The sequence below is a fragment of the Ylistrum balloti genome, unplaced genomic scaffold (assembly GCF_031769215.1).
Source record: "Ylistrum balloti isolate Yb309-2 unplaced genomic scaffold, AGI_CSIRO_Ybal_v1 Utg370208, whole genome shotgun sequence".
Classification (NCBI taxonomy): Eukaryota; Metazoa; Mollusca; class Bivalvia; order Pectinida; family Pectinidae; genus Ylistrum; species Ylistrum balloti.
Genome location: NW_026782179.1, coordinates 403,792 through 421,834, shown reverse-complemented (window position 1 = coordinate 421,834; position 18,043 = coordinate 403,792). Strand labels below are relative to the sequence as shown.

The 18,043-nt window shown below is 35.4% G+C and overlaps 2 protein-coding genes across 5 annotated transcripts in view; one reads left to right on the top strand and one right to left on the bottom strand.

Moving 5' to 3' along the window:
* LOC132551577 (phenazine biosynthesis-like domain-containing protein 1) overlaps positions 1 to 13,451 on the bottom strand; it is a 72,900-nt gene extending 59,449 nt beyond the window's left edge. For 2 of the 4 annotated variants that reach the window (XR_009554250.1, XR_009554249.1), the window contains exons 1-8: positions 13,262 to 13,451; positions 11,036 to 11,138; positions 10,290 to 10,388; positions 9,028 to 9,137; positions 6,252 to 6,281; positions 5,482 to 5,570; positions 4,863 to 5,044; positions 4,399 to 4,461 (exon numbers count right to left, since the gene is read on the bottom strand). Coding sequence is in view for 1 of the 4 variants with exons in the window: in XM_060215731.1 (XP_060071714.1) it covers positions 4,180 to 4,292; positions 4,399 to 4,461; positions 4,863 to 5,044; positions 5,482 to 5,570; positions 6,252 to 6,281; positions 9,028 to 9,137; positions 10,290 to 10,388; positions 11,036 to 11,138; positions 13,262 to 13,360 (888 nt within the window). In the remaining 3 variants the exon portion in view is untranslated. Of the gene's footprint in view, positions 1 to 3,322; positions 4,293 to 4,398; positions 4,462 to 4,862; positions 5,045 to 5,481; positions 5,571 to 6,251; positions 6,282 to 9,027; positions 9,138 to 10,289; positions 10,389 to 11,035; positions 11,139 to 13,261 lie in introns of those variants that run through there. The other 2 variants (XR_009554248.1, XM_060215731.1) reach the window with 2 other exon arrangements.
* A 1,056-nt stretch (positions 13,452 to 14,507) lies between these two features.
* Positions 14,508 to 17,764, top strand: LOC132551631 (inter-alpha-trypsin inhibitor heavy chain H4-like; the record flags this gene model as incomplete). The annotated part of the gene is made up of 1 exon (XM_060215808.1): positions 14,508 to 17,764. A coding segment is annotated over one exon (1,947 nt), but the record flags the coding sequence as incomplete, so codon positions are not given.
* Between the last annotated feature and the right edge of the window lie 279 nt (positions 17,765 to 18,043).

Sequence of the window (18,043 nt, the reverse complement as noted above, 5' to 3'; positions counted from 1 at the left end):
TCGTTTTCGAATATCTTTTTAAACGTTAAGCGAGCACAGTCAGCGGTTTAATTGTTTTCCCCTTAAGTATAGCATATGCACTCAAAAACAACCGGACCACAGCTCGATCATAACATGTCAATTGCACGGAATCCCACATTCCGATTCCAATTAGACAATATTTGCTTAACGTTGAATAAATAAAAAAAAGAAACAGACAAGTACATCGTGTAAGTATTGTTTGATTTGTATATAAAAAGCTGTCTTAATGAGCGTAAAAATGGCAATAGATCATCGCAATATACATCGTGCAGTCGGTGCAATCAAACGCTCGTGCGTTGTAGGTATGAAATACAATCACGAGAACAGACATTGGTGCTAAATATTTGGTGTAACATGTACTCAGCGAGGTAACACTCTTCACACTACATCTATTCTGTTCGGTAATTGATTTGATCATATTTCACACATTGACGTTTTAATGTTAAAAGTGACCCGGTACTCCTCGGTACTTTTCTCTTTGTTTACCTGTAAGCAATGTCTATGTTCCGAATGCAGTAAATTGTACCAGTGTTCTAAATTAGGTTACGGCGTCCTTGTTGACCTCTAAGATAAGGCAAAGATGTTTTTGGCACGCTTGATGTATAACTTGCATATATTGGGGTGTTTTTTTCAGACGGTAATTTTAATTACCATTCCTCATGAAAAATCTGGCGTGTAAACAACTGTTGGCCATGAACAAAACAAAGGTACGGTACTCTCCAACCTTCCTATTAAGTACACGCTGCCCTTTGCTTGCGCGAGGATCAAAGAGAAACCCTGCAGCCTGTGTTTCCGACTATACTAGACAACGTAAAGTTAACGTGGCGTATAGTACAGAACATCATTCCCGCCCACCCTACTGGGCCGACAGCCTTGGGGATAACACAAACAGGATCTCTTGTCACAAACTTCAACGAGACAAATTAAATATGTAACTTTCTAATTACGACAGCATATATGCTGCTTACGTGTAAGCATTGGTACAGTAGAATGTTTCCTTTGTCGTCTCTATTGCTTTGAGGATATTGCAACTTAATGAAAATCTTCTCTAGGGATTAATTAGCAACTGATCTTATTGAATAACGAAACAACCATAAAATTACCTTAGCTACAAAGACAGCGGGACCCAAGTAATCTATATATTTACTGTCTGTAAATCATTGGTTTTTAGGTTACCTAAAGCATTTTTAACTTCTGGAAAACGCCTGAACCGCTTACAGTGAAATTGTGCAAAAACTTTCCAAGGCTAAAGGCACACCAAAAGTATAAATTATACTCCATATAATTAGAAGTTATAGAGTAAAATCACATTTTTGAACATTATTTATTTTCAATTGACAATAGATTAAACCTGTATAGAATTATTAGTTTAAGATGACAGTTTAATGAGATGCACATATTGACATCTGCTGACTCCTAGGGCTTTTGGGTGGGGCCAAAAATGGGTCAAAATGACTGAACTTTCGAAATTCTTCTCAAATCTCAGATATGGTAGAATCATTTAATCTTCATAGATGGATAGACCTTCAGATGCTTTACCAAATTTGGAAATTTCAAGACCCCATGGTCTCACATTTCCCCCTAGGGTAAGGGTAAAGCTTACTATTGTTTATATAGAAAAATCATATTACAAAAAATTCAAACCTGGATAGAATTATTAGTTTAAGATGACAGTTTAATGAGATGCACATATTGACCTTCGCTGACCCCCAGGGGCTGTTGAGCTGGGCCAAAATTGGGTCAAATTGACTGAAACTTTAATCTTCTCAAATCCTAGGTATGGTAGATCAAGTTACATTCCTAAATGGAAAAGCCTTCAGATACTTTACCAAAATTGTAAATTTTATGACCCCAGGGTCTCATGTTTCCCCCCGGGGAAAGAGTAAAGTGTTTCCCCCATTATTTGTTTATTTTCTATTGGAAATAGTTTAAACTTAGGGAAAGAGTAAAGTGTACTATACTTTATACAGAGAAATCACATTTTTGAACATTATTTGTTTATTTTCTATTGTGTACAATGTAGTTGAAGCTATACTATTTCTTAACATATTCCATTCGCGAAAGCATATTGGTTCCATACTGACATCTATTAATGATTAATTAATATTTGCAAAGAAATTTGAGTGAAAAAAGTTAATAGTACTGTCTAATATTAAAAGTCTCTCTTTCCAACACTGTTAAACCTTAGTATATAATCATTATCACCAGTACATTTTAAACACAGAAGACAAGACAATTTTTCATGATTTGATAATATCATTTCAACCTTTCTGTAAGAACTAGGATCCACATTTTTTATCAGATTGTATTGTGTATTAAGGCAGGATTGATGAAGAGAAAGGACAAGTGGATAAATGCCTTATCGTAAATCATGACATCATCATGTTTGTTATTGTTTGACAATTGAGGTCATATGACAATGTTGTCCAAAATTAATTTTCATTTAACATTTTATCATTATTATATGTTACAACATAGAAATGACAATCAATCAAGTCACCTTGTTTTGACTTGGACAAACTAGGTGTCAAGGACAATAGTAAAACAAGGCCACAAAAGCCTAAAATGACTGCAACTTGTTTAACGATTATCAATGAAATTCAACCTGTGCCCAAAATAATTTTTTTAATAAAACGAAAAACATTTCCATTTTATTCTCAGCCACATTCAGGAGAATGTATGGTTTCATCTTGCTTTCTCTTTAATTAGCAATCAGTTTGAGCAGCAATTAACTGGGCATTGGAATAAGCCCACTTATTCTAAGTTTTTCTGGGGGTTTAAAGATATGGCTCAGGATTATTTACTAACGAGCTTGCAACAATTTTAATTGGGTTTTCAAATAGGTCCCAGGGGTTTCAGTGAAATAAGTCATTTGCCACTTCATGAAAAGTGGAATAAAAGAAAGAGAATGAAAGTAGACCAAAGTAGCACAGAATAGTGCCAAAAGACATTTTCCAAAATATGAAACTTCAAATGTTAAAGTTGAAAAAAAAAAAAAAAACTTGTGGCGTGTTATAAAGGTTGGGGTGAATTTAAAACAAAAGAATTCCCTGCCTAGTGAAGGTGAAAAACAAAACAGAAGTTTTATATTGTTGTTGGAATATATCAGTGCAATATGGCATGGTCTTCTTTGTATTGCTCATCTTTACTGTTCCATAATAATAAAATGAACCTTGTATTGACAGTGGTGTCATAAGAACATTAATCATGATTGAAAATACATCTGTTGATATGAACTACAATCCTGGGCAAAAATAATTGTGAATTTCATGGCACTCCAAGAACGATAACTCAAGTAAAATATGTAAAATATATCTTTTATTAATTACTTTCAAAGTATGACCTGAGTAAATGAAATAAATTTTTGTTATAAAAACCACAGAGTAAATTCAGATTGATTGGTAAAAGTAAAACAAAACGAATTCATTTTCAACCTATACAATGACACAATTTAAGGTTAACCTGTACAATGACACAGTTTAAGGGTAACCTGTACAATGACACAGTTTAAGGGTAACCTGTACAATGACACAGTTTAAGGGTAACCTGTACAATGACACAGTGTACAATGACACAGTTTAAGGGTAACCTGTACAATGACACAATTCAAGTAACCAGTACAATGAAAATTTAACCGTAACCTGTACAATGACACCATTAAATATTAATTTAATGGCCAAATCCTTCAAAATGTTTGATGTGGAATGTCAATATTATGAAAAATAAATATCTGCATGATAAATTCTTACTCCGTTTATTACTATGATTATTTTTTCATACTATATGTTATTGTACACATTATACATGCACGCTTCACAAGTACAGTAACTGTCATTACCTGATGCTGAGATTCCTAAGAGATGTGATGTTGAATCAGCATATAAGGGACATAACTCTACCAACAGCAAAAGGCACAAAATTCTTAGCTAAGATTGTTGTTTACACCAGAGCCTGAGATTCATGGTTTTCTTCTTAGCATTGTCAATAACCAGTTGATAATCTCGGATATCAAGCAGCCTCTGTGCACTGAAGCATGTCAAGTCTGACATACTTCAATATATCTCTAGTTATACCCTAAGGACGTTAGTAAGATCACTAGTGATGCCCAGGGGCTGCTGAAGCATGCCTACTTTCATTATTGACCCCAGGGAACCTTCCTTAGATCGTCAGAGACCCTCTGAGAACAACCGTCGCCTCTCCTGTAAGGTCGACCCTCCCATCGTCCCGGATATGCACAGTGACGTCACCACCTCGTGCAGAACACTGCCGAGCTGTAGGAGACAGAATAGGCCCCTGAAGGTTTATCAGATTTCATTAATCAATTTACTGAATTGTTTTAAAACATAGATTTTCCAGAATAAAAAAAGTTTTTCTTACCTTGCATTGTGGTCTTCTCTAGAACCTGCGACCAATAGCCGGCAAGCACTGTGTGAGCTGATCCTGAAATAGGTTTATTTAACTGGGTTAGTGACACCGAACTGGACTAGTGTTACAAAACAGGACTGGTGATGTCAAATCCGGGTAGCGTTACTTTGGTGTTCTAATGAATAAAGTCAGGTGGTCGGTTATTCATTTTGATGTAAGTAATATGCAATACCAATCATTGAAATAAATTAAAATTGTGATTATCATGGAAAAATTATACGTATTTTTTAATACAATGCCCACAGATATTTTCTACAGAAAGACAAAACACAAAACTGACAAGAAACTAAACATGAAAATAGCAGTCAACCATAAACTGTAAATCATGAAATCAATTGAGATATCAATAGCATTGATGACCAACACTGCAGGTTCACCTAATTAAGTCATTCGATTATCTATACAGAAGTTCCTACCTGTGACAGGATCTTCCGGTATGCCGTTCCATGGAGCAAAGTATCTGGACAGAAAATCATATGTCTTCTGTTTTCCATCCCCCTTCTCTCCTCTTACCGTCACTATCACACCCATGATTCGTCCAGAAGACTCCACCTTTTGGAAGTTTGTAATTTCAGGTTGAAGGTTCTCCAAGTCAGCCCTTATTGCAAGCGTAAACAATGAAATGTTTAGAGCAACAGACCACAAATGTGAAAGTATTCTCTTTAACAAAAGCAGAGAAATTAGAATTCACAAGCAAGTGCCATAAGGAATGACCAAGTCTGGCAACTGGAATAAGAGAAAATAGTACAGGAGTGAAGAAAATACCAATATCAACAATTGACCAACACCTCTTATTTCATATAAGATCATTATTCTTAGATGGTTTTTTATACTGTTACAATTTTGAGATTATATAGATTGTGATCGGATGTTTATCATCTGAAATTTTTCTATGATGGATCCATTGATGGTGGAAAGGGATACTGGTTTACATAAATAAGACTGTGTATTATTAAAATCACCCTCAGCTATACACTAAGGACCACTCCCTAATTCATATAATGACCCTGATTTAATAATGATATACATACTTACCTTGAACAGGTGTCTGTAAGTCTTACTAACAGCTTCTTTGTGTTGCTGGAATAATGAATGCTGTCAATCATTTCCTTCTTGGTAACTAACTATAGTGAGAAAAGAAGTGTGCTGGAGTGTCTCCTGCGTTTATTTGTACTTGTGAAATGGTTTTATTTTTCATGAAAAGACGCCACAACATGTTGATAGATATGTCTTTAAATCATCTTTTACTTGTTAAATCAGAGTCTAAAACATTGTAACTTGAATGAATAATACATCTAATATATCTACCATTAATGCGTTTAATCGAAGTTCTTTCAGGAATCTAAAGCTAATAGTTTGGAAACCACCTGCCTTTACTAACAATCTCCATTCTGATTTCATTGGGAAATATTCCATTTCCTTGTGTGATGTTAATACTCGACAGTATGTCTGATTGTTGGTTTTTCAATAAACCTCGTTATTTAAGAAATACATTATTTGGCATGGCTTTAAATGGTGGGCGTCATCAGTGAAGCAGGGTCATAAAGGCATCTTATTACGTATGTACATTTGTCATTTGTCTATATTTTGAGTTTGAAGAAAAGTTGTTATTTGCTTGATTTTTTTCCCCTTTTTTCTTATGAAACAATTTAAATACTTTCCACATGCAATTAGGGTAGAAATACTTATGAATTGGAAAAACATGTGCTCTGTATATCTGCCATTACATCATGATATGATAGAAGTGTAGGTACAGCCTGACCTCCTTATTTTTTCTATAAAATAATACACTGAGTAATACTCACATTTAATAGATTTTCAACATTTTCGAAATTCTGGAATAGAAAAAAACAAACTAATCAGTTATTATAAATGTCAAGAATTAACACAGATTTATTTAAAGCAGGTTTTCAACATATCAACATAAACACATGTTTCAGATGTAAGATGATCTCATAGCTAATAATAATTACACACAAATGTATAAAAACAATTTGTGAAAAGGGAAACAGAATTGCAGTGTGGATGTGTTAACCTCATCACAACACCTCATGTAGTGAACACACATCAGGAAAAGGGGATGTTATGCTACAATTACTCTGAAATGACTGTTGAAGATGTTTACGTTCTGTGATATATGTTATGCAGCAGCACAGAGATTCCTTTTATGCAGTCAAAATAACTATGAAAAGTACTTAGATAATTTTGTACCAAAAATGAATTAAATTGGATACTTGATCAACATGATTTAAAAACTTATATGCTATCAGATTATGTAAAGTCTGACAACAGAAAAATTTGCACCTCAATAGCATTTCTCTAGTTTAAACAAAAGGTATATTGAACAAGATTTTGGGTGTAATGGAACAATTGATCCACAAGGCTACTCCAATGGGTTATTGATGAAGTTGTCCAATATAACTTAACCGCAGTGAAATGTCTTTCCTTTTCGATTCCATTTAAAATCATCAAATTAGATTTAAACCAAACTTTAATGTGGGAGGAAACTGGAGTACCAGGGAAAACCCACGTGGTTGAGCAGAGCAGGTGACCCAATACCTTTGCATGTATGTTCCGAGAATTGAACCCTGAACGCTTCAGTGAAATATAAGCAAGTATCTCCTGTGCCATCCTTGCACCCATTATTGTTATATTTTGTTTGTTTATTCTTTTTTTTTTAATGTGACTGTACAGAATAAAGATATTGACAGATGTACATTTCAAATAAAATGATAAACAGACTTAAACACAATAAACATTATGTACTTTTTAAAATTTCGATGTAAATTTTGTAAATTTCAATATAATGATGAATGTATAAACTGAGTAATCCTTTACGAATCATTCTGCTGAAATGATTTGAACAAAATCTGACCAGAAACAACTAACCATCTCCATCTCTGAACTTATTTATTACTGTACCTCTAGTTGTGTGTTGAGAGGGGTGTTCAAAGTGATCTCCATCTCTGAACTTATTCATTACCGTACCTCTAGTTGTGTGTTGAGAGGGGTGTTCAAAGTGATCCCCATCTCTGGACTTTTCATAACCTGCCTCCAGATTAAGTGTGTTGTTAAAGAAGATCATGGTGGCCTCTGTCCCTGAATTATGTATTACTTACCTACAATTAATAAAAGTTTAAAGGAAAGTTTTTGGTGATCCAACATCTCTGTCTCTAGGTTATTTCTTACCTATCTCTGGTTGTGGAGTATAGAGAGGGAAGTTCATGGTGATTTCTCATCCCTGTCTGAAATTTTCTTTATCTCCCTTCAGTTTAGAGGGAATTTTGTGCTGATCTCCTGTCTCTGAACTATTTATTACCTTATTCTAGTTATTGTGTGTTGAGAAGGAAGTTCATGGCAATCCCCAATCCCTAGCTCTGGATTTTTCATGACCTAGCTCCAGCTAGGGAGTATTGAGAGGGTTCCTATCTTTGGACAACTTATTACTTCATCTGGTTGCAGTGTGTAGATAGGGCAGTAAATGGTGATCTCTGTCATTATCATTGGACTATTTATAACTTCATCTGGTTGTGGTGTGTAGATAGGGCAGTAAATGGTAATCTCTGTCATTATCCTTGGACTATTTAGAACTTCATCTGGTTGTGGTGTGTAGATAGGGCAGTAAATGGTAATCTCTGTCATTATCCTTGGACTATTTAGAACTTCATCTGGTTGTGGTGTGTAGATAGGGCAGTAAATGGTAATCTCTGTCATTATCCTTGGACTATTTAGAACTTCATCTGGTTGTGGTGTGTCGAGAGGGAAGTTCATAGTAATCCCCAATCCCTGTCTCTGGACTATTCATTATTATTGTGTATTGAGAGAGAAGTTCACGGCGATATATTATCTACCTCTGGTTATAGTGTATTGTGAGAGAATTTCATGATGTTCCTCGTTCCTGTCTCTGGACTACCTCATACCTACCTCCAGTTGAGGTGTGTTGAAAGGGAAGGTTATGGGTATCCCCATCCTTGTCTTCAGATTAGTTATAACTTACCTCTGGTTGTGGTGTGTTGAGAGGGAAGTTCATGGGTATCCCCATCCTTGTCTTCAGATTAGTTATAACTTACCTCCGGTTGTGGAGTGTTGAGAGGGAAGTTCATGGGTATCCCCATCCTTGTCTTCAGATTAGTTATAACTTACCTCTGGTTGTGGTGTGTTGAGAGGGAAGTTCATGGGTATCCCCATCCTTGTCTTCAGATTAGTTATAACTTACCTCCGGTTGTGGAGTGTTGAGAGGGAAGTTCATGGGTATCCCCATCCTTGTCTTCAGATTAGTTATAACTTACCTCCGGTTGTGGAGTGTTGAGAGGGAAGTTCATGGGTATCCCCATCCTTGTCTTCAGATTAGTTATAACTTACCTCCGGTTGTGAAGTGTTGAGAGGGAAGTTCATGGGTATCCCCATTCTTGTCTTCAGATTAGTTATAACTTACCTCCGGTTGTGGAGTGCTGAGAGGGAAGTTCATGGGTATCCCCATCCTTGTCTTCAGATTATTTATAACTTACCTCTGGTTGTGAAGTGTTGAGAGGGAAGTTCATGGGTATCCCCATCCTTGTCTTCAGATTATTTATAACTTACCTCTGGTTGTGGAGTGTTGAGAGGGAAGTTCATTGTGATCCCCTGTCCCTGTCTCTGGACTATCAAGTCTCCACTTAGTGTCTGGAACGTTACACATGGCGATGGGTTGTCTACCAAAAAAATTCATAAATAAAAAAAAATAAGATGTTCTGTGTACCTGTGTTTTACTGTTAATTCATTACTTTTCTTTCCCATCTAGCATCATTCTATACTTTGCAGCTTTTCTGAAATATCTGATTGGAATAAACCAATCGATTGACTTTCTGAAATTAAAGTTATTCCTCAATCTAGGGTTTCCTTGATTATACTCCTCATTCATTTTATCATGCTCCCTGAAAATTTTGCAAGGAGTATATAAAAATTTTCGTGTCTGGAGCATAACTGTGCCCAAGATTAAGCAAGGATCATGAAACTTGTATACATCGGTCATATTAAATTGATGTGAAATGTACCAAATTCAGGGCATGCAACCCCTAAATTTCAGAGTTATTGCCCTTTGATAAAATTTCATGTCCAGGACATAACTTTAAATTGCGTGTATTTAAAGCAGGATAATCAAATTTGGTGTACACATTGATCATAGGAAGACAAAGTGCAGTGTACCAATGATCACAACCCCTTCATAGCAAGTAATTGTGTGTCTGGAGCAGAACTTAGCTTTCATTTGGACTAGGAGAATGAAATTTGGTATATAAAATGATCATACTAAGAGGATGTACAGTGTATCAAAATCAGTGCCTTAATTACTAGTGGCTAGCCATTTCTGTCTTTCTGTCTCAAGGCAAAAAGCAGATATATTTTGAGAAACTTACCATATATGAAAATTCAGACAGTCAAATTATTGACAGTAAAGTTTGAAAAATGTATTAACCTCACACTGACTTTGCAGTTAATCTAGGCAAAATGATGCTTGAAAAAAATAGTACTGTTCAGAAATATAGTTCCAAATTTTAATGTAATGGTTTATAACAACGGCTTTTCAATGTTTCCTAAATAAACTTATTTAAAGAAATAAACAAAACTGCTTATTTCAACTATTTCATTCATATGAATTCACATGGTGTTTTCCATCACCACTGAATAAAGCAAACATATGTGTGGTATGTGTATTACTACAACAGCTGTGGCATTTGCAAGATAAAAAATAAAAATTTTAACAATATTCAGGTTTACCTACCTACCTTCAAAATCATAACATCAAAGCAGAAAATTCATCACAGAATGGCAGTGACTTAGATGCAATAAGATATCATCAGACTCACCACAGACAAAAAAGATGACAGCAGCAGATGCCATGGTAGCATGACCACATAGAGGAACCTCATTGGTCGGTGTGAACCATCTTAAGTTAAACCTGTCATCTAGAAAAAAATGTTATGGAAAAAGTCTTTTAGTTTTAGAATTGATTTGCAGTAACATTATAATAGAAAAATAACAACTATGAGATCTAATAAACATTGAGAATATAATATAAAAAGAGTTTAGAAAAAGCATACAGAAAAGACATTTACAGTAGCTGAATTAACCATGGATTTCTCGCCGGCCTGAGGAAAGCCATTTTTTATTTAAACATGTTGAATTTGCATCAAATATATACAATAGGATTGTGCAAATGTCATCAAGTTTATATTATGATAAGCCCTTTTCCAATAACCCAATATTTAACAATGTACATCAAAATGATGGACTGTTACATATATTATGGAATATATGGAGAGAGAAAGAGAGCAAAAGAGAGGGACAGAGAGGGAGAGGGTGGGTGGGAAAGATATTACAAATATACAATTACATCAATACCGGTAAGTAAACACGAAATAGGGAAAAAAAAAAAAAAAAAAAACACACACGAGTTAAATGGAGTTTATTCTGACTCAGGTGGCAATCACCATTGATGAAACTATCCATTAATCCTAAGATTCAAATTGATCAAAGTCTTGCAACCTGTGCCAGTCCTTTACAAAACTGGTGTACCTAACATTATTATTGAATTGTAAATCATTAATCTCACCTTTTGTAAAGTCACAGTTGTTACTGTTTATTCCTTGTATGTAAGCTGTTTCTGATAGATTCATCTCTGCAGCTATCTTCTGCATATCGTCCTCGGACAATGTCTGTTCAAGTTTAATACAATGCAAATTAAATTAAGTAAAACCAATAAAATCACCATGGTAATGACAATCCTGTGTTTAGTAGTACATGTAGTTATCATTGTCCAAAATTAAAACCTTTTAAATTCATTGTTTAGGGAGCTAAAGAACTTCTTAATTTAATTTGATTTACAGGTCAAAGAGAATGTTATACAAAACATCTTGCTTTCCCTAATATGCTGCTTAATTTGAGAACTTTATTGAATTTCATAGTAGGTTGGATTTAATAGTTTTCCACTAAACATGCATATCACAGATATGCAAGAATTTGGCATCAATTATCAATTATTTATAACAACTTTAATTCAATTCTATTACTGTATGACTGTTACAGGAGATAAGAGGGCTGAAATGTGGTAGGAATGATTCCATGAATAATGATGGAGAAAAATCAAATACAAATCCTTGGCACATTTGTTTCGGACCCCTTAAGAATAATTTTTCCCTAACTATGCTGTGTTGATGAACTGCCACCAAACAAATACATAAATGATTTGAAATGTGTTCATACTTTGTAAGATATCAGACATGTGACTGCACTTCTGTTTCTGATGACCTCACTAAATCACAGACATGCTAGAGTTAGCTTAGTGAGACCCAAAAGCACACATGTATTACATAAAATTATCATTTCAACAGGAATGACATTTCAAAAAAATTAAAATTGAAATACGTTTATGGTGCAAAAGAAAGAAGTGGACATCTGTGCTTATGTGTGTACATTTATAAAGGGTTAGATTTAACTTTTTATTGTTTGATCCTTTTTTCTCAAATGAGCCATATTTCGTGGTAAACTTCTTTTTTTTTCTCCTTATAATACAAACTATTCAAATGAAGTTGAACTTTTATCTGTCAATAAAATTGGAGCCGAGTTGTCAAAAGTGATACTTTATAAATCATCATTCTTTCAATATCAGACGTGCAAGTTTGGACATTCCTAGCCGAAAAAATCGCGACAAGGTGTGGCCTATTATTCTTCATAAACTTTCATCCACATGGCAGACGACAATGATACATGCATCCGAGGATGAATTGATAGGTTATTTCATCATATCTTGGAGGATGTTGGACATGTAAAAATGTGAATTAAGAAAAAATATACAAATTTGCCAATGCAGTGTTTCCCATATTTTATGGTGAATGATTAAAATCACATACTTTTATTCTTTCTGGAAGTGTGACATGTTACAACAACCAAAATTATCTGGACGCTTTGTCAGGAAGTCTATGTGTTATAGCTCAACAAAGTGGCTGTTTCGGTATACATAACAATCTTGAACTATTAAGAGTGATAGAAAAATGTCTTCTTTTGAATAAAAATACATCCTAATATTTTTCCTTGTTCTTTTTTTTTTCAACTTTTTTTTCTGTTTTGGTAAACACTTTTATCATGATATTCCTTGCGTTTGATAATTTCCTAGTCTGTGGGTTCAAACTCTGTTACGAGATCATAACCTGCTTATCTAATGGTGAAATTTATTAATTTGATATAAGTAATCAGTGTACAAATTAATATTGAACATATCAATTTTTCGTTGAAAGAGAAATAATAAAATCATACATAACTTTGGTGTTATATAATATTTAATCAGTTGCATGTTACTTTTGGATATATATGATAGGAAATATTTTCATGTCGTTTTTCCTTTCTAATTTCCGTCATCATATTTAGTATCACCAGACTGGTCATCTGTAAGCCGGTGTTATGCACCTTTAGGGTGCTTTCGTGTAAGCAGTTGCGGTTGAGCCTGCAAGAAAAACGCCAGGAACAGATCAGGACCGAGGTTGGACTGCGGATTATTTGGCAAGTGCAGTTTGAGAGATCTAACCGTACCTGTCCGAAACTAACTTGCTGAATATCATAAGTTTTCTTAATTTCGGCATTAAGTAGGGCCGGTGCACTCACATATTTCCCGGAGCATTATGCTAAAAAGTTAGAGTAAAATGGATGGTAGCTTATTTAATTGATTTATGCTTAAAAGGAAATTCCGAAACTGTGCATTTTGAACATTACAAATAACGTTCGTATAGAGGTCCAGTGGGTTACGCTAATGCTGTCATTTACTTCATTTAGAACCAGTACTTGCCTGTTTCAATAGACATATAGCTGCGGGATTGCCATGGAAAGGCGTATCTGTGAATGCATCCACGATGTACAGTGGCAGAGATGCCTTCGCCGCTGACATATTTGTTCTTACTTCAGCCAATAAATATAAGACGAGGCAGTTGTCAAACAAATAGTCGGTACATACTTTCCGGAAATAAAGGTTGTGTTAGTTTTTCTTTAAAGTATGTTGTATATGTGTTTTAAACTATTTGGTTCCAATAAGCAAACGAGTTGTTATTTAGTACTACTCCTTTCATATAGATTGTTTAGAATTCGTAGAATTTCTTATATATGTTTTCATTTATGATTAATAGTATAGCAAACACCGACAAGTTATTATCGACTACATCAGCCTGATATAATTGCAATCTGCACGATAAGTTTCACCAGAGACGTATACATGTATCACATATATATATGTGTGTTATATATGTCTCTGGTTTCACCGATAATTAAACAAAATGTCAAATCGAAAAACCCAACACATTAAATCAGGAGATAGCTTTGGATATAATACTTACTATGTAAATTGTGTTGATGTTCAGAGGCGTAGCAATAATGTATGCTTGTATGCTTAAACATACACTCGAATTCCATTGAGATATATTTGCCCTACTTTTTTAACCTTACTGCGCCCCTAGACTCCCTTAACCGGGGCTTCGCCCTTTGATCCTCTCTTGAAAGCATACACTCTTAAAAATGTTTTGCTACGCCACTGATGTTATATGTTAAGTCGCAGAATGTAAGCTGTTGCTTTGTGGAAAATCTATTGGTCTAAGTTCGGTTTTAAATAACTTTGCCATTGGTGAATTTAATGGAAGCGGCATATTTTAAAAAAAGATTTGCACGGAGAAAAAAACCGCACGTATCGATCTCGTTTTGCTATTTCTATAATTAACAGTGAGCTAAAAAATTGAGAGAGAGAGAGAGAGAGAGAGAGAGAGAGAGAGAGAGAGAGAGAGAGAGCAAACAGGTAAATTAAAGGTAAAACTGTTTATCACGTAAAGAGAAGTAAATACGCATAGAAAAGTTTGACAAGTAATAAGCTATGTTAGTCAGCTAAACGTAACAAAAACTTTTATTTCTACTAGTGTCAACATTCCTTTATCAGACCTATATAGTCGATAAGCATAGTACTCTGTGCGTATAAAGTTTACAACTTTGATATATATTGCGCAGAGCCTGTTTATACTTCCTGGTGTGCGAGTGGATACAGGTTCGTCTGACGTACGTATACAATGTTTCTATTCGTTACCATAACCGTGTCGTTACTGACATGCATGTGCAGTACAAACGACGAAATTACACCACCTTCTATAAAGACACTGCTGGTTGAATCCAATGTATATTCTAGATTCGCTGATGTGCATGTCACAAGTAAGGTTGTCAACGAAGCAAACGAAGGTAGAGCAGCCATGTTTTCAATCCAGGTCCCAACCGAAGCCTTTGTAACAGATTTCTCAATGGAAAATGAAGGTCGAATTCTCCATGGTGTGGTGAAAGAGAAGAAAGAAGCCGAAGAAGCCTACGAGGCAGCACGTAAGGATGGGCAGACTGCCGGACAGGTGACACAATCCGCTCCACCTTCTCCGGGTCGCGACATGAAAACTTTTGTCGTGCATATGAACGTAGCAGCAAACTCCGAAGCCATTTTCAAACTTTCATACCAAGAGCTCATCGAAAAAGTTTTGGGAAACTATACGCAAAAAATACATATTGAACCAAACCAAATTGTTGAAAATCTTACAGTCGTTGCCTCGTTTCAAGAGCCTCAGGGAATTGACGTGTTTTCATATGCTCTCCCAGACTCAGAAGTATCTCTCTCAAGTTCCACCCCATCAAAAAACACTTTAGTGTACGCGTCCGAAACAAAGCAGGAACTTATTTACAATCCTTCGGTAGAGGCACAGCAAGATGTTTCCGGAGATGGTGAAAGTATTGGTTTAAAAGGCAATATTGCACTGACGTATACCTTGACGCCTCTGGAAAACAACGGAGGGACACTAATTGTCAATGATGGTTCATTTGTTCACTATTTTTCACCATCTGGTTTGTCGGCGATGAGGAAATCGGTTATATTTGTCTTAGATGTAAGTGGTTCGATGGGGGGAAGAAAACTCGAACAAGTCAAGGAGGCAATGCATTTGATATTGATGCGACTTAGAGATGGTGACTATTTTAATATCATCATATTTAGTGGTAATGTGGAGCGATGGAAATCCAGTCCAGTGTTAGCAAGCAATGAACACATTTCTTCTGCAAAGTCATACGTCGATGGATTGGAAGCTGGTGGCAGTACCAACATCAATGACGCCTTGTTGTCTGGCGTTCTTGATCTAAATAACGCATTGATAAATAAAGGGAACTTGGTCGTGTTCCTTACGGACGGTGTTCAAACCGCTGGTGAAACAAACGAAACTATCATACTCCAAAACATTCAGCTAGCTAACAATAACGGTTTAGTTTCAATATTCTGTCTCGGTTTTGGTCGAGCAGTAAATATCGAATTTCTGGAACGAATTTCACTTGACAACAACGGATATGTTTATATTATATACGAAGACGAAGTATATGATGCAAGTGAACAGCTTGATAAATTTTACAGAGGAATAGAATCTGTTCTTCTCAGAAATATCGAATTTCAGTACCCTGCTAATCTTGTAGTAACAGAAGATCTAACTGAAACAACATTCTCCAATTTTTTCAATGGGACTGAAATTATTGTAGCTGGGAACCTCCAACAGGAAGCGGACATCGTATCAACTCCATTGACAGCATCGATCAATGCTATTGGTGTGGACAACGACGTTACCTTCACATCTACGGCCGAACCTGAGACAGGAGAAACCCAACACTTCGTACATAGGCTCTGGGCGTACAAAAAAACAAAGGATTATCTGGATCGTGCATTGAAGACAAGTGGAGACGAAAAAAAGAGATATGAACAAAAAGCACTAGAATTGGCTCTGAGATACACTTTTGTGACTCGCCTTACGTCAATGGTCGTCACAGAGGCTGTCAACGCTGGGTTTAGTGAAAACGACGAAAGTTCATTATTCAAAGCAGGGGTAGGCATACAAACAAACGTGGTTTCAAACGAAGGCTTACGCGCACGTGCGTCAGCGTTAATTTCGGTCACCTGTGTTGTGATTACATTTCTAGTACATTTCTAGGTCACCCGATCTGAAAGGTCAGGGCGACCTATAGTCATGGTATATCGTCCGTCGTCGGAGGCCGTTCGCCATGCGTAACTTTTCCAAAGTTCTTAAATTCATCTTTGATAAGTTACATAAGTGAGTTTCGGCCCAAACTTGATTCAAATCATGATGATATGATCCAATTGTAGATATTGTTCAGGTCTGTCCCATATGACTTTATATCTTGGAAAATGTATTTCAAACTTCGTAAGTTTAAATAGTGCCACTGAGCTGAAATAGGAGGGGATGTTGAGGAAAGGAAGGCGACAAAACACTATTTTTTGGGATTCCTCGATACTTCGTCATGACAGCCACTTTCGTCAGTTTAAAGTTACTTGAGACGAAAGTTCATGTCATCTTTTGTAGTCAGTTTTGTCTGTCATGGTCCGCCCATAAATAATTAACGAGTTCTTCTCAACCATAACCAGAACCATATTCAGAAACAATATATTGCCAAAGGTGAATCAAAATGAGAGGTCCCACCCCAAGGTGTTTGAGGAACGGAGTAAAAAAATTCAAATTTTAAAAAGCCATTTCAACACCCAGATTCAGATTTAAATACTCTTTATGGAACGAAGGGTCTTAAAGTTCTTAACCAAAATTGTGAATTTAATTCTGCAAGGGTCTCGCATTTCCACCTGGAGAAGGGATAGTACTAAGAGGATGATGTCTATGACAGATGTTTTATCTGTACAAGGACTACGACAGCACTAATGGAATTCAGGTGACCGTTTAGGCCTCTGGACCTCTTGTGTTATAGGATTACGCAAGTTTTGTTTTACTGTACAACACATATTTTAAACTTCTTTTCAATCTTCAGTTGTGCGAATCAGCTCAAACGTAGAAGACAGTATTATATTTGCACGATACATTCATTTTGTACAAAGTTTCATTTGCAGTGAGATATTGTAAGCGAAATTAGAGAGTGCATCGTATGGCGATGCGGTGAATAATTTTCTGGTGTTTGTTACTTTCCAGTTATCCAGAATTCAACATATCATAAACCCAAAGGGCACATAGGTAAACTTTAACAAGAAGTTGTATGTGTGCTTACTGCAAGGCTGTGAAATAGTATGTATTCGTGTACTTTCACACGATTATGATCACAATCAAAATAGGACGATGTTATGAAACGTAACATACAGATCATTTCACTTTCTTGGGAAATTTTCTGTTTGTCTACAGTATGATAATGTTTAAGTTTGTATATTTTAGTGTTAGTGTTATTATTATTTTATTTTTATTACATTTTTGATACTTTTTTTTATATCAGGTATTTCATTGTTCGTGAGGTGTTGTCATTATTTTATTTGTATTGTATCTTAATTTTACATTTAGAAGTGATACGTATATTTTTTTGTGTTATATGTTATCATAACTTTTCAGGAGACTCCGTGCAATTTTTTCTTTTGTTAATATCTTGTCCTTGTTTTATAGAATTTGAGTTTGAAGTATGATTATGTTGCCATGTTGGTATTTTCTTGATTGTTTTATCAGGTACGTGGTTTATTAGATGCAGGTTATTTTTTTAATTTTTCTTATTCCGAATATTTCATTTTGATCCG